General features: G+C 41.8%; 1 protein-coding gene across 1 annotated transcript in view; it reads left to right on the top strand.

Moving 5' to 3' along the window:
* OBSCN (obscurin, cytoskeletal calmodulin and titin-interacting RhoGEF) overlaps positions 1-14,339 on the top strand; it is a gene marked incomplete at its 5' end in the record, with an annotated part of 184,274 nt that overhangs the window by 32,400 nt on the left and 137,535 nt on the right. Inside the window, 10 exons of the mRNA XM_083822953.1 lie at positions 762-1,037; positions 5,715-5,984; positions 6,627-6,902; positions 8,488-8,763; positions 9,910-10,185; positions 10,562-10,837; positions 11,655-11,930; positions 12,662-12,928; positions 13,408-13,677; positions 13,913-14,176. Of these exons, the coding sequence (XP_083679079.1) occupies positions 762-1,037; positions 5,715-5,984; positions 6,627-6,902; positions 8,488-8,763; positions 9,910-10,185; positions 10,562-10,837; positions 11,655-11,930; positions 12,662-12,928; positions 13,408-13,677; positions 13,913-14,176 (2,727 nt within the window). The remainder of the gene's footprint in view (positions 1-761; positions 1,038-5,714; positions 5,985-6,626; positions 6,903-8,487; positions 8,764-9,909; positions 10,186-10,561; positions 10,838-11,654; positions 11,931-12,661; positions 12,929-13,407; positions 13,678-13,912; positions 14,177-14,339) is intronic.

Below are 14,339 nucleotides of genomic sequence, written 5' to 3'. Positions count from 1 at the left end.
ATTCGCTCCACAGCTGAGATTGATTTGTAGGTATGCAGCAAAAAATGTAGTATTCCTGCTTACAAGGGCTGAAACAAGCATGTAATCAGAGGTCAAATAAATACTGGTGGTGCATATGATTTTAATATGAGTATATTGTTTTGTGTACAAAATATCCCAATTACCACAGATTTTCTAAGAAATTGTTGCTGATAGCTAGATATTACAGAGCACATCATGTTCATATTTGCCGTTTGCTGTTGGTTTCCAATTTTTATTTAATGTAACCATGCAAACACTATACTCATTTAAAAACAGATTTTGCAGAAACGAGTTTATGCAGAGCTCCATGAACCACAGAGAAATGGAGTTAAAAAGGATCTCCAGAGGTCAGCCTAATGCATTCCTCTCTGCTGCATGAAAGTAGCTAGATTTCTATCCAGGTACCCAAGAGGGTTACAGATGGCTGGTTTAGAGACAGCTCTGTGCTTAAATTAGGAAAATATTTGATTAAGAACCTTATTTGTTTTAAAACTTTATAAGATATGAAGAATATATGGTTACAGTAGTCCACTAGTTGTCTGGAGAAGGAAGTGTTAGGTTGTTAACTTACTGAAAGAACGTTTTTAATCTGGATCATGTTCATTCACTTTAGTATGGATGGAATTATTCTAAAATGACAAAGATTCATGAAGTTGTTGTAAGCCGAATTTTGCATTTGGTTATGAACACTTTGGACAGAATGACTGTACCTTTGCATTTTAAATTGTTTCCCACTGTAGAAGCAGAAGATGCTTTTGTAAACAAGGAGAAGGTACAGAAGGAGGTGCAGGCAGTCACGAAAGACAATGCCACACTGAGCTGCGAGGTGGCCCAGGAGAAGACTGATGTAAAATGGTACAAGGAGGGGAAACTGATCACCTCAAGCAAGAAGTTCAAGGTGGTGTCAGAGGGCAAATCTCGTCGGCTGGTGGTGAATCAGGTGGAGAAAAAAGATGCTGGGGAGTACACTTGTGAGGCTGCTGGCCAGAAACTGACCTTCAAGATTGATGTCACAGGTGAGAGATTACCTATTTACATTTATTTATTTATTTTTTGTCATAACTATTAAGAGAGTTCCCTAGTGTTTTAGTTCCAGAATTCCAGTGATTTACTTCCAGCATTGACCTATGTGGTTCTGCAACAGAACGTATATCGTTATTCTTAAAAATCGATGTTAAAGGCATGTGCTTGGACACTTTAGGAAAGAGAGAGGTCCATGCAAGCCAGTATTCTTTCTCGGAGACTGACCAAGAATGGTTATTAAGATAAAGGATTTAAGAAGAAGACGAACATACAACAGTCGTTCCATCCTTTAGGAATCACTAATTCCACTCTAAAAATCTGTAGTTTCTGTCTCTGCTGGGACAGAGTTTGCTTCTACCATATCTATACAAGACATGGCTTTGCTGAAAGATTTTGCCAATATGACCTTGTGAGGAATTGAAGAACACATTTTGAGTGTAAGTTCAGAACACTATCCAGCAGTTTGTGTAAGCAACTCTGTCATCAATACATACCCTTCTATTTTTGCTGCTAGTTATTTTTGTTGAAAACACTACCCCATACTTCCTTTGCCACGAAATATGTTCCTTCCTTCTGTCTTGCTTGAAAGAATTGAGAGAAGACTATCTAGTTTTGATGTAGTCATTTCTTAATTGATTGTGGACAAGAAGATAATTTTAAAGATGCGTGCAATTAAAACTAAAACAGGCAAAACTACCAGAAAGTGAAGCAAAACAATAGAATTGGATTTGGTGCAAAGACTTGCTGTTTTTTCTTTCAATGGATTTACCCAACACTAGAATCTGCTCATTTTTGAAGTGTGTGCATCTACACAGCCCAATGCACCACTCACGCCTCAAAGCTCTTTATTTTGGACTCAGCTGAGAATGTGGTTATTTACCTTCTGCACTGGAGGTCGTTTGTGGCTGGCCTCCTCTCAGTGTGGTCTGAGCAAAAGCATGACATTACAGCGTTGAGATTCATGTGACTGCCAGTTGTGGGTCTCACTGAGGTACAAGCTGATTGGATTTCACTTTGCTTGCCCTGCTGTGTCTGTGTTCTGTGGTATATATTGCTGGGGAGTGACCCTACAAGGAAATTAGAGACAAATGTGCCTCATTCTGCTTTGAGAGGTGGCAACTCTTCTTTGTGCTAGAAAAAATACAGTAATATTTATTTTGTGGGTCAGTTACGTGACTCTTCTGCAGCTCTATGCAGTTTGTAGGAGCGGTACAGGGTAAAACTGAATCATTATTTTATTTCAAACAATGAATGTCATTGATAGCAGAAGCTGTTCAAGGAAAAAATGTAGTAGATTATTAGTTTCTGCCTTTTAGTTTCATTTTTAAAGGATCTTATTACACTGTTTGAAAGAAGAACTCTTCTTAGCTTCGTGTGGAAGGATTTTATAATCTGGACCAGGAGAACTTTATCCTCTAGTGGATGCAACAAGGCACTGAAGGACTTTCAGCAGCTGTTTGTGCTTACAACTTAGCCAAAAGATCTATCTCTGAGGAAAACTGTTGACAGCAATAACTGAGGGTTGCATGAGACTTTGGGATGAAAACCCAAGATTGGCCTGCTGTCAGGGCATCTGAGAAATATTCAGTCACATTCATGGGAGAAAATCCCGTGGCTTGGACAGTGAGGATTCATATTTTTGGGAAATGGCATCATCCTCTGCAACTTGAGATGGGTATCCTTGCTATCACCACACATTTCTGCACCTCACGTCCTCTCCAATAAATAGGTGTAAGAACAGTGTCCTACCCAATGGAAGTGTTTTTCATATCATGGGTTGTGAGATACAGGGGGACCATAGAAAAGTGGACAAGCAGTTTATCTGTAAGATACATATTAGTGTTCTCCAAGCCAATTGCTGCCAAAGGGAGGATGTTTTCCAGCTTTTGCAAATGCAAAAATAGGAGGGCAAAGAAGAGTAGGCCTTCTCTTGACACTGAGAGATTGACCGTTTACTTTAAAGACAGAAGTTGGGAACCTCGAGGTTCTTGTTTGAGACTGCAGAGAAAGTACACTGTAGAACCAGGCAGGGAAATGGATCTTCTGACCCTCTTCTGTGCCTTAATCCTAGGTCACCTTTCTTTTCACCTTGTGGATGATTAAAGGTACAACTTAGGGAGAGTACCAACTAGAATTTGTGTAAGCAAGTAACAATACCCCAAGGGAAATTAAAATAAACTGAAGCTTCCGATTGAAGAGAATTGTCTAGGATGGAACATGACGTGTGAGCTTAGGAGTTGATCATTCAGTTAGTAGCTGTATAACCTCTGTTGGTTTATACTGATAGATGAAATGTCTACCTAGGGTGAGAGCCAAAACAAATTAACCTGTAGAACACTTTCTAGGAACATCTGCAGGTTATCTTTGGAAGTATGGTACAAAAAGGTCTGAAGCTTGAAATCCATGCTCTTTGTAACATGGCCTCACTTCTTCCCTTGCCTACACATACATTTAAGGGTTATATGTGCTAAAGTATTCCTTGCTAAGTGTTTTAACTTCCTTCACGAGCTTGGATCCAGCCTGACTTTTGGCAAATCTTGCTCTATTACTACTGCTCCTGTTACCAGAGATGTAGCTTTCTAGGAGAGCTGCCCTTTCTTCTATTCCTTGTTTGTGCCGTGTCTTTTAAAGGATTTTAAGGGACAGTTCCATGATTTTTAGCTGGTCTTGATGATCGTTTCCCTCCTCTTCTTCTACTGGGTAAAAAGAAGATTCTGAAACCCTTTAATGTGAGGAAGCCAGATTGAACACAGTCTTGAACAAGTTGTTCATCTTTTCTTCAATTATCAGTTCTCATAATTCACCCAGGTGTACAGCTTCCAAATAAGTGCATTACAGGATATTTTTTTAATTTCCTCTATGACTTTAAACTAGATCATCTTATGTTCCTTATATCTAGGGTTATTTCCCATGTCCAACTTTTAAAATGATGTCCTTGGAGTTTACCAAAACTAAGCCTAAAATCAAGTTACTTTTCTTAGTTCAGTGTCTGCTTGACTGGAGAATTTCCCAGCTCTTACATCTAGAAATCCATGATGCTGCTGGCATAGCTCCAGTGGAGGCAACCAAGATGATTATGGGGCTGGAGCATGTCATATGAGGAGTGGTTAGAGGTTGAGAAAATTGGATATGTTCAGACTAGAGAAGAGAAGCCAAAGGGAGTTTTTATTGCAGCCTGCAGCTAGCTAATGGGAGGATATAGCTCCAGGTTCTTCTCAAAGGTGCACAGTGACAGGGAGAAGAGGCAAAGTACTCAAGCTGAAATGTGGGATGTTCTGAAAAGGTATTACAAAAAATATGCATCATGAAGGCAATCAAGCTCTGGAACAGGAGCCCTAAGGTTGTGGGTTCTCCACCACTGGAGATATTCAGAACTCAATGCGACGTGGCCCTGAGTGAAGCAATGTAATTTTATCTGCTCACAGCGGGCAAATTGGACTGGATGACCTGCTGATATCACTCCCAACTTGAATTGTTTTATGACTTGGTAATTTTGTATTATTACTAGCACATGTTCTGAAGAACATATCTGGGAAGTTATGCTGATCCATACGGACACAATTCCATATAAATCACTGTGAAGATACTCCAGTTGTTATGCAGCTACTCCTTAACCCTTATTGGTTTTTTTTCCTGAAAATGATCTGGACCCAAATATGGGGACAACGCTGGCAAATGAAGGATCCTGCCTGGTATATCTACAGTAAACAGGAGATAGGCAGCCCAGTCTTCTCTGCAAGTGAACACAACATGCTGTGCTTGCTGAAGAGAGCCCTCCTGCTTGGCTTGTAGAAACCGACCCTACAGCATGTCTGCAGGAAAGCTGGTGGAAGCCTAAGGATGAGGTTCTTCTTGCTCCTCAGCTGAGCAGCAGCCAGAAACTGTGATGTCTCAAAGCAAGCTTGTACTGTTGGGAAGTTTCTGCCAATGCTTCCTCAAGCATTTGCTTAGCTCTGTTAGCCTATTTGATTTTACATCTGCTTTATTTAAATTGTAACCTACTAGGCAGTCTCCCACTGAAAACCCAGTACCATGCAGTCTCAGAGACAAAGCTTTAATTGTCACAGGCTTCTTAAAATCTGTCACCAGCTTCACTGACATGGTTTGGAAACTTGCCTGAATGAACCTAGACTGTGTTCCAAGGTAGAAATAAAAGGTGAAAGCTGTTCTTGTCATTCTTCTGTGCAGCTCTGATGGGATATACCCATGGCCATAAAAAGGCTGGCTAGTTGTCCATACGGTATTGCATTCTGAGCCCAGCTATGTCTGGTACCACCTCATTCACAGAGAGTTGCAGGATGCCTCCAAGCACTTGGCTGTGGTTAACATGATCTTTTCCAAATTGCCTGTCTTTTACTTCTGTTACATCTGAGGGCTTTAGTGCTGGATCCAGCTGTGGGACAAAGAACTGATGCCATTTCTCTCTTACATATCCATGAACGTGTACTTCAGTGAGAAGTGCTGCAGACAGAAGACTAAAAATCTGCTTCTGGGGGTTGCTGTGCATTGCAAATGATTGAAACAGCAACAGATAGCAGAGATCAATTATTAGTAACCTTGATACAGGTGGATTTACATTTAGTTCAAGGTAGGTTTACAAATTAATGGTCAAGCATTATCTCAAATGATACTTTTTTTTCACAGATTTTTCATTCTTTGCTATCTTACAGATGATATGTTTGAACACAAAGACAAAGTGCAGAAGGAGGTGAAAGCTGCACTAACAGAAAATGCCACACTGAGCTGCGAGGTGGCCCAGGAGAAGACTGATGTAAAATGGTACAAGGAGGGGAAACTGATCACCTCGAGCAAGAAGTTCAAGGTGGAGTCGGAGGGCAAATCTCGTCGGCTGGTGGTGAATCAGGTGGAGAAGAAAGATGCTGGGGAGTACACCTGCGAGGCTGCTGGCCAGAAACTGACCTTCAAGATTGTTGTCACAGGTGAGAGAAGATACTTTGGCCCATCCTTCCTATTTCTAAAACATTTAGAAAAATGATTATTATTTTATAAAAGTTTTTTCCAATTATGTTTCAAATTTTTGGAGAACATCATTGGGATGACCTAGCTCTGATGGGGAAATGGAAGAAAGTGTTCCAGGTACAGTTCTGAGGAAGCTCCTTCCTTTGAAAAGTTCAGGAATTTCCCTTCACTGTGGGAATGGGGAATGGGGAAATGGGGAATGGGGAAAGGAAGGTTCTGATTGCACCTCTCCATCACTGCGTGTTGGTGCAAGTGGAACAACTCTGCGGTGCAGCTGATTCCCAGGACGTTTCAGAGCAGGGGCACAGTGGTGAGCAATAGGGTGTCTGCCCCACGTCTGCACACTTTTTGTTTGTCTTGGAAGGGCTCATTTCAGCTGGTGAGGAGAATAGGACAGGAAAGCGTTGTGAAAGTTCAGGTCTATAAGGCATTGAGTTAATGGCAACTGAGGGAAGGAAGTGGCATGGAGAGTCATTCAAGATGTATTGCCATGCTGGGGCTCCAGAGTGGGGGAATGGATCCTATTTTCCAGCTCCCTCTCTGCCTCCTGCTCCTCTTTCAAGTAGCCCAATTAATCTTTCTCTCTCCCTGTCTCCCCCCAGAGCCAGAAGCTGTATTCACAAACAAGGAGAAGGTGCAGAAGGAGGTGAAAGCTGCACTAACAGAAAATGCCACGCTGAGCTGCGAGGTGGCCCAGGAGAAGACCGATGTGAAATGGTACAAGGAGGGGAAGCTGATCACCTCGAGCAAGAAGTTCAAGGTGGAGTCAGAGGGCAAATCTCGTCGGCTGGTGGTGAGTGAGGTGGAGAAGAAAGATGCTGGGGAGTACACCTGCGAGGCTGCTGGCCAGAAACTGACCTTCAAGGTTCATGTTACAGGTGAGTAAATGTTTCATCTGTTTTTAAATCTCCCCCCAAAACTGAAGGGAAGACAAATTGCACGGCTTGACAAATTCCACCTCAGCAGTCAGTTGATGGAGTATTTAAATTCTGCTGTTTAACACACTTCCGTTCACACTGTTTGGCCTGTCTTCCGTCTTTGAAAGCAGAGAACTCAGAGGATTACTGTAGCCTACGCCCAGGAAATTTGTTAATCTAATGGAGATGCAGTGATAACAAAATAATAATTCAATAATTGCAGGAGAAATTAAAGGACATAGAAAATCTTCTGATCACAAGCATTTTCTTGCCAATACTTCTTCCTGAAATGAAGTGTCTTTTTACTATAGAGTCTTAGAGCCAGCATTTGGTCACAATGCTGGAAGAAGACATTAGTGTTTTTTTGTAAATTATAAAATTACAAATAAAATGTAATTCACTTTTTTTTCCCCTCTCTATAATAGGTACAAAAGAAATGTTAAAAAAGACTTAAAGCTGGGGCTTTTCTTTCCAGAAATGGAGAAAGATAAACTTTCAATATGTATCAAGGGGCTTATAAGAAAGATGAGGAAAGACTTTTTAACATGGCCTGTAGTGACAGGCTGAGGGGCAGTGGTTGTAAACTGAAAGAGGGTAGATTTAGATTGGATATAAAGAAGAAATTCTTTATAATGAGGGTGGTCTGACACTAGAACAGGTTGCTCAGAGAAATTGCACGCGTCCCATCATTGGAAGTGTTCAGTATCAGGTTGGACAGGGCTTTGAGCAACTAGATCTAGTGAAATATGGTGCTGGCCATGCCAAGGGGATCGGACTAGATGATCTTTAAATGTTCCTTCCAACCCAATTTATTCTCTAATTCTATAGAGGAAACCTTTTTATTATCACTTCTGCCATATGCGAACCGTTCTCAGAAGTGGTAGCTGAGGAAAACAAGTTTCCTCAAAATGACGTAAGCAAGAATGGGATTTAACCTTGACATCCCTTGGCTGTATACTGATGAATTTAAAGCAAATTGAGGAGTTCGTATATTAGATTGCATTTTGATTCCGGCATTGTGCAGTGCTAAGCAAATACCATGGGGGCTAGCTAGTTCAAATTCATTAGAGAAACATAGTTCTGGGTTGACACATGTTTGGAACACTGGGGAAATAAAGGTAATAAGCACATAATGTACTCACAAAGATTGTTTCTCAAGCCTACCTTTGCTTTTGCTGTCAAAGTAAATTACAGCTCTCGGCTTGTTTGGACAATTTAATGTATGTCCACTTAAATCAAACAATTTTCTTAACTACTATGTGCACTGGTGTGCTGCTGGACATTGGAGAAATGTGAATTTTTCTGCAGATTTTGGAGAATGATGGTGGTACAAGTGAAAGTAGGTTTCAGGCCATCTAAACTGAGGGAGTCCTTCACTGGCACTTGATGTAATTCAGATGTTAATTTTCAGTTAATAGCACTGGAAGGAAATGCGAATAGGAAAGCCATCATCAGCACCACAATCCAAAGACTGATGTGGACATTTGGGAAGGGCTGTATAGAAAAGGTTCACTTTTCTAATCTGCTACTTTACCCTCAATTCCAGAAGTAGAGGATGGTTTTATCAACAAGGACAAAGTGCAGAAGGAGGTGAAAGCTGCTCTAACAGAAAATGCCGCGCTGAGCTGTGAGGTGGCCCAGGAGAAGACCAATGTGAAATGGTACAAGGAAGGGAAGCTGATCACCTCGAGCAAGAAGTTCAAGGTGGAGTCAGAGGGCAAATCTCGTCGGCTGGTGGTGAATCAGGTGGAGAAGAAAGATGCTGGGGAGTACACCTGCGAGGCTGCTGGCCAGAAACTGACCTTCAAGATTGTTGTCACAGGTAAGAGAAGACACTTTGGTCCATCCTTCCTATTTCTAGGATATTTAGAAAAATGATTATTATTTTGTAAGAGTTTTTCCTATTATGCTTCAAATGTTTCAAGTTTACTTTTTATTCAAGTATGCTTTTATTTTTTTTTTTTTCCCAAGTTTTTCCTATTATGCTTATTCCTTCAGGGGAGGTTTAGGTTGGATATTAGGAGATATTAGGATAAATTTCTTCACTGAAATGGTTTTGTGGCATTGGAACAGGCTGCGCAGGGAAGTGGTTGGGTCGCCATCCCTGGAGGTCTTCAAGAGACATGTTGATGTAGAACTTAGTAGCATGGTTTAGTGGTGGACTTTAGTACTAGGTTAGAGGTTGGACTAGATGATCTCAGAGGTCTTTTCCAACCTGAATGATTCTATGATTCTGTGATAAACGACAGCTTGGGGGAGAAAGTGGCATGGAGTGTCATTCAAAATGCATTGCCCTTCTGGGGCTCCGGAGTGGGAGAATGGACTCAGTTTTCTGACTTAGTCTGCCTACTGCTCCTCTTGCAAGTAGCCTAAGATGCCTCCTGAAGAACAAGGGTATTTCACCATTTGGATGCAACAATGTGAGATGGGCTAGGCTTTTCTAAAGGTCACATGGGAAGTAATGACACAGTCTTGAACATGGATGTCCTGGTCAAGCACGCTTCACGCTGAACAAAATGACCTGGTGCTGATCGGACAGCAGAGGCAGCTGTTGGGAACCAGAGAAATCAACAAATGGGGCTCTGACACAGCATGGTGCAATTTCTGCCGCTAGGAATTCATCAGTTTGCACTCAACTTCAACCAAAATATTTTCTGCCTTAACTGGGGCCTGCAATAGAGTGATGATGATCCATCAGGTGATCTCCTAGCTTGCTGCACAGAGACACTAATCTTTGTGTGATTTGTCGTGAAGCAACTAAAAGCTTCTTTGAAAAACTAAACAACAAAGCAAGCAAACAACCAGAACAAAAAACCACCCACCCCCCATGGAACAGTTTGCATGTTCTTCCAGTAGCTTTAGATGTGTACTGTCAAGTCAAAGAGATTGTTTCCAGCATTCTCTCTAAGCCCTAAGGGGACCGGGCAACTTCATATTTTGTAGATGCTGAATCTTTCTCTCTTTTCAGAGCCAGAAGCTGTATTTACAAACAAGGAGAAGGTGCAGAAGGAGGTGAAAGCTGCACTAACAGAAAATGCCACGCTGAGCTGCGAGGTGGCCCAGGAGAAGACCGATGTGAAATGGTACAAGGAGGGGAAGCTGATCACCTTGAGCAAGAAGTTCAAGGTGGAGTCGGAGGGCAAATCTCGTCGGCTGGTGGTGAATCAGGTGGAGAAGAAAGATGCTGGGGAGTACACCTGCGAGGCTGCTGGCCAGAAATTGACCTTCAAGATTGATGTCGCAGGTAAGACAGACATTGTCTGAATTATAGTGGAGGATAATAAAGTAAAAAATATAGTAATTATCACAGAGTGGTCCAGTTGCAATAGACTGTGTTCGGGGTTCACCTGTACCTGATTTTCTTGTGACCAATTGCCTGGATTTGTAGGAACTGAAATGTTTGGCTTTAGCTTGGCACAAAGGCCTATTTCATTCTTTGTCTGTCTTCCCTAGTTTCCAAATTACAATTTGCTTACACAGAAGGGTAGATACTGTCTAGTGAAGGCAATCAGTTTTGTTATAAGTCGCATCCTAAATATTTACCAGCCTGTGCACATAAATCTGTAAGATGACTTCATTTTAATCCCTCTGTAAATGTTTTCTTCCTTTTCTTCACTCAGAGCCCAAACCTGCATTTATAAACCAGGAAAAGGTACAGAAGGAGGTAAATGCTGTCCTGACTGAAAGTGCCGTTCTCAGCTGTGAGGTAGCACAGGACGCAACTGAAGTAAAATGGTACAAGGATGGAAGACTCCTTGTTTCCTCTAGAAAGTTCAAAATAGAAACTGTGGGTAAAACCCGGCGTCTGGTTGTAGAGCAGCTGGAAAAGAAAGATGCCGGAGAATACGTCTGTGAGGCTGCTGGCCAGAAGCTGACCTTCAAGTTGGAACCAACTGGTGAGTGTTCATTTTGGAGGCACTAAGCAGCATTCTGTGTGGCTTAGAGGAAGACTGGATGTTATCTACCCACCCAGTGGCCATGGTGCAGCCATGATTTCCCCTGGAACAACATCACTGAACCACATCATACATGAAATTGTCCTTTTTAACATAGCAGTGAAGTGGAAAATGTCTGAAGACTATTTTTGGCTAAGGAAATGCTATATCTTTTTTTGTTTATCTGCTTTGCACATCTCATCACCTGATCTTTTTCAATGGTAGGGAGCTGAAAGTAGAAGTGGGAAATTTTGAAGAGCAGAAATAGAGCTGGGGAAAAAGGAAAATAAGAAAAGATTTTCTGCTGCTGTGTGTGTCCCAGAACTGCCCTGTTCTGTGGCAAAGCATTGTACAAGGTAGAGAAGAGGCCAAGAGAAAGGGAGTGAACAGAAAAGAGAATAGACCATAAATTCAGATTTAGCATATTAATACTTTGTAATTAGATTTAGAATCCTAAAAATGGGAGAACAAAAATTATACAGGTCATTTTATCTCTAAGAAACAAGTTTTTATAGGTAGCAGGATGTGTATTTTCATTTTCTTTCCTTTGCTTCTGTTCTAAGCAGAAGCTCTGGGTTACCTGGCAGGTGATTTTCTTTCTTCCCACTCGCCAAAAGATTATAGCAGCCACAAAGATTCAGCCATATTCCCTGTGTTATTAGAGATTATAGAGGAGCTGGTATGTGACTGTGAGTCATGAAGAGAGAAATTGAAAATTGCTGTGTTTAAGGATTTGAGAATTAAGTTATTAGTTTTTCTATTTTAATGTCTTTCCTAGAACCAGAGGCTAAATTTGAAAATAAAGTTGTCCAGAAGGAGCCCCTCATTGTTCAAGAGCATGAAAGCATCACTTTGACTACTTCAGTAACGCCTGAAACTGCTGTAGTAAAGTGGTTCAAAGATGGAGCAGAAATCAAGGCGAACAAGAAGTATGAGATCAAGAGCGAGGGGGCATCCAGGACTCTGACAGTGAACCTGGCAGAGAGCACAGACACTGCTGTGTACACTTGCAAGACAAAAAGTGACAAGCAGGAATTCAAAGTACAGGTGAAAGGTGAGCAGATAGCAGCCTGCAAGTTGTGTCCCTTCCTAACAGTTGCGTTCCTCTTATGGGAAGATAAGGTGAAGATCATGGACTTCTCTCAAAAACTGTTCCAACCTCTAGACTTGAATTGCTTTTGCAGCTACTGCAGCTTCCCCACCATGGGTTAGCAAAGTCCTTCCTCCCTTCAAAGACCCAATTTTCGTCCTTCAGTAGCCTCTTGGGCAACAAGGACACCTAAGATGGGTGCTTTTCCTGGTGTTTTCTCTCCAATGTTATCACACCATTTCTGTCTCCTCCTAATCCAGTGGGTAGGGCACGGGCAGAGCCTTAGCTCATCCTGACTGCTCACCAGTGTGACAAAGCTGATGAGTAGTTTTAATGTGTAGTCAGGCAAATTAGGCTCTGATGTTTAGAACAAACAAACAATCAAAACCAAAACAACATCAAAAAAACCCACAACCGATCAAACAGCAAAACAACAAAAATACCCACTGTGGTCTCATCAAGTAAAATATTAGAAAGAAAGAAGGGCACAACACAAACACAAACATGTTTTAAGGCACAGTTCTTACTTTTCAGAGTGATAATGATAATATAATTTCATGTAAATGGAATCTCCACCTTCTATCTTTTTTTTTTTCTTTTTCCTTTTTTTTTTTTAAGTTGGCTAGAGTGGGTTTCGTAGAACAGATTTCTTAACTTTTCCTTTCTTGCCATTTTTCCTTTCCTCTGCACCTCAGAAATCCCAGTGAAGTTTGCCAAAAAGCTTGAAGCTGTTAATGCTGAGATTGGAGGCAGCGTGTCTTTGACCTGTGAAGTGAGCCATGCCAAAGGGAAGGTGGTGTGGCGCAGGAATGGAGTTGAGATCAAGCCCAGCAAACGTTTCCAGATTCACGAGGAGGGTGTCAAACGAACCCTGACAATAACAGGGATCCGGGCTGAGGATGAGGGAGAGTACTTCTGTGAGTCCAGAGATGACAAGAGCAGCATTACCATCACCCCTAAAGGTAAGTCTCTAGAACTGAATGGTGACAATGTGGAAAGGTCCTTGGCTTTCCTCCTCAGCTGTTACAATCCTACAAAGCCAAGTTTATTCCTGTGTTTATGCTGTTCCCTACGTTAACAACAAAGTACAAAACTCCACTTTTTCTCTGAATGTCTGTGGAACCTCTGTTTGTGAAGAACATCATTGCTGAGCTCGGGTCTCTTAGTATGTGGGCAAATCAACCTTTATATTGCATTTGAGGCTGGAATTAAGTATTCCATATCTAAGACAGGATTTTTCCCCTCTTTGTTTACCTCTTTCTTGTGGCATCTTTATACATAAAACCTACTCAGAGATGAGAAATATGATGGTCCATTATTTATTACTGTAAGTAATGAAATTTGGTGCTTCTAATGAAATCATTGAATCTATTGGCTCTTTGAAAGTGCTTATGCCATGCCTCAGAGACATGCTCCTAAACGTTTTCTTCCTATCCATCAGCTCCCAGGGTGGTGAAATTTGTTACGAGTCTCAACAGTGTGGTCTCTGAGGAAGGAAAAGAGGCTGTGTTCAAGTGCACCGTTTCTCCCAGTGATGCTGTAGTCACGTGGCTCAGGAATGGTGTCAAGATTGAAGCCAGCAAGAAGTATGTGATCTCACAGAAGGACACCAACCACAGTCTCACGATCACTGATCTGACACTGGAAGATGCAGCTGAAATCTCTGCCAATGCGGAGGGTGTAGAAAGCACAGCCAATCTCAGAGTCCGAGGTAAGAGGCAATAGTGCACCTTTGACGGGCTGTCTCTGATGCTGTGGCCTGTGGGTTTCACATGGCCTTCTCTCTGATTATGGTAGCAGTAGGGGATTTCTGCTTTTGCTTCATTAAATAGGAAAGTCCAGAATGTATTGGGACTAGAGATAATTAAGACACCTTTTTAATTCTTTCTGAAAACATGTTTTCTGGATCCTCTACATTCTTACTACTATTACTTCTCCTTTATCAGAGGCCTCAATCTCCTTCAAGAAGAAACTGGAGGCCAGAACTGTTGAAGAGAAGGATACGGTGACCTTGGAGGTAGAACTGACCAAGCCTGCAGAGGTGAAGTGGATGAGGAACAGCATCGTATTGAAGCCCAGTGAAAAAATAGAGATCAAAACTGAGGGAACAAAGCACATCTTGGTGGTTAAGGACATCTCCTTTGCAGACAGGGGCTTTTACTGCTGTGAGAGTCCTGATGACAAGACCCAAGCCAAGATCAACGTGGAAAGTAAGTTGAATGATTGCCAGGTCCGTAAATACCCTGGACAGGATTTGGATGTGGATTCTGGTCTCTTCCATTATCATAATGGCCACTGCCACCAAACCTGACATGGGGACACAGCTGTGTGCTTGGCCACCAGTCAAACTTCTGAGATAATGTGGAAGAGAGG

This window comes from Anser anser (assembly GCF_964211835.1).
Source record: "Anser anser genome assembly, chromosome: 2".
Classification (NCBI taxonomy): domain Eukaryota; kingdom Metazoa; phylum Chordata; class Aves; order Anseriformes; family Anatidae; genus Anser; species Anser anser.
The sequence above is the reverse complement of the archived record's forward strand: the minus strand, read 5'-3'. Positions and strand labels throughout refer to the sequence as shown.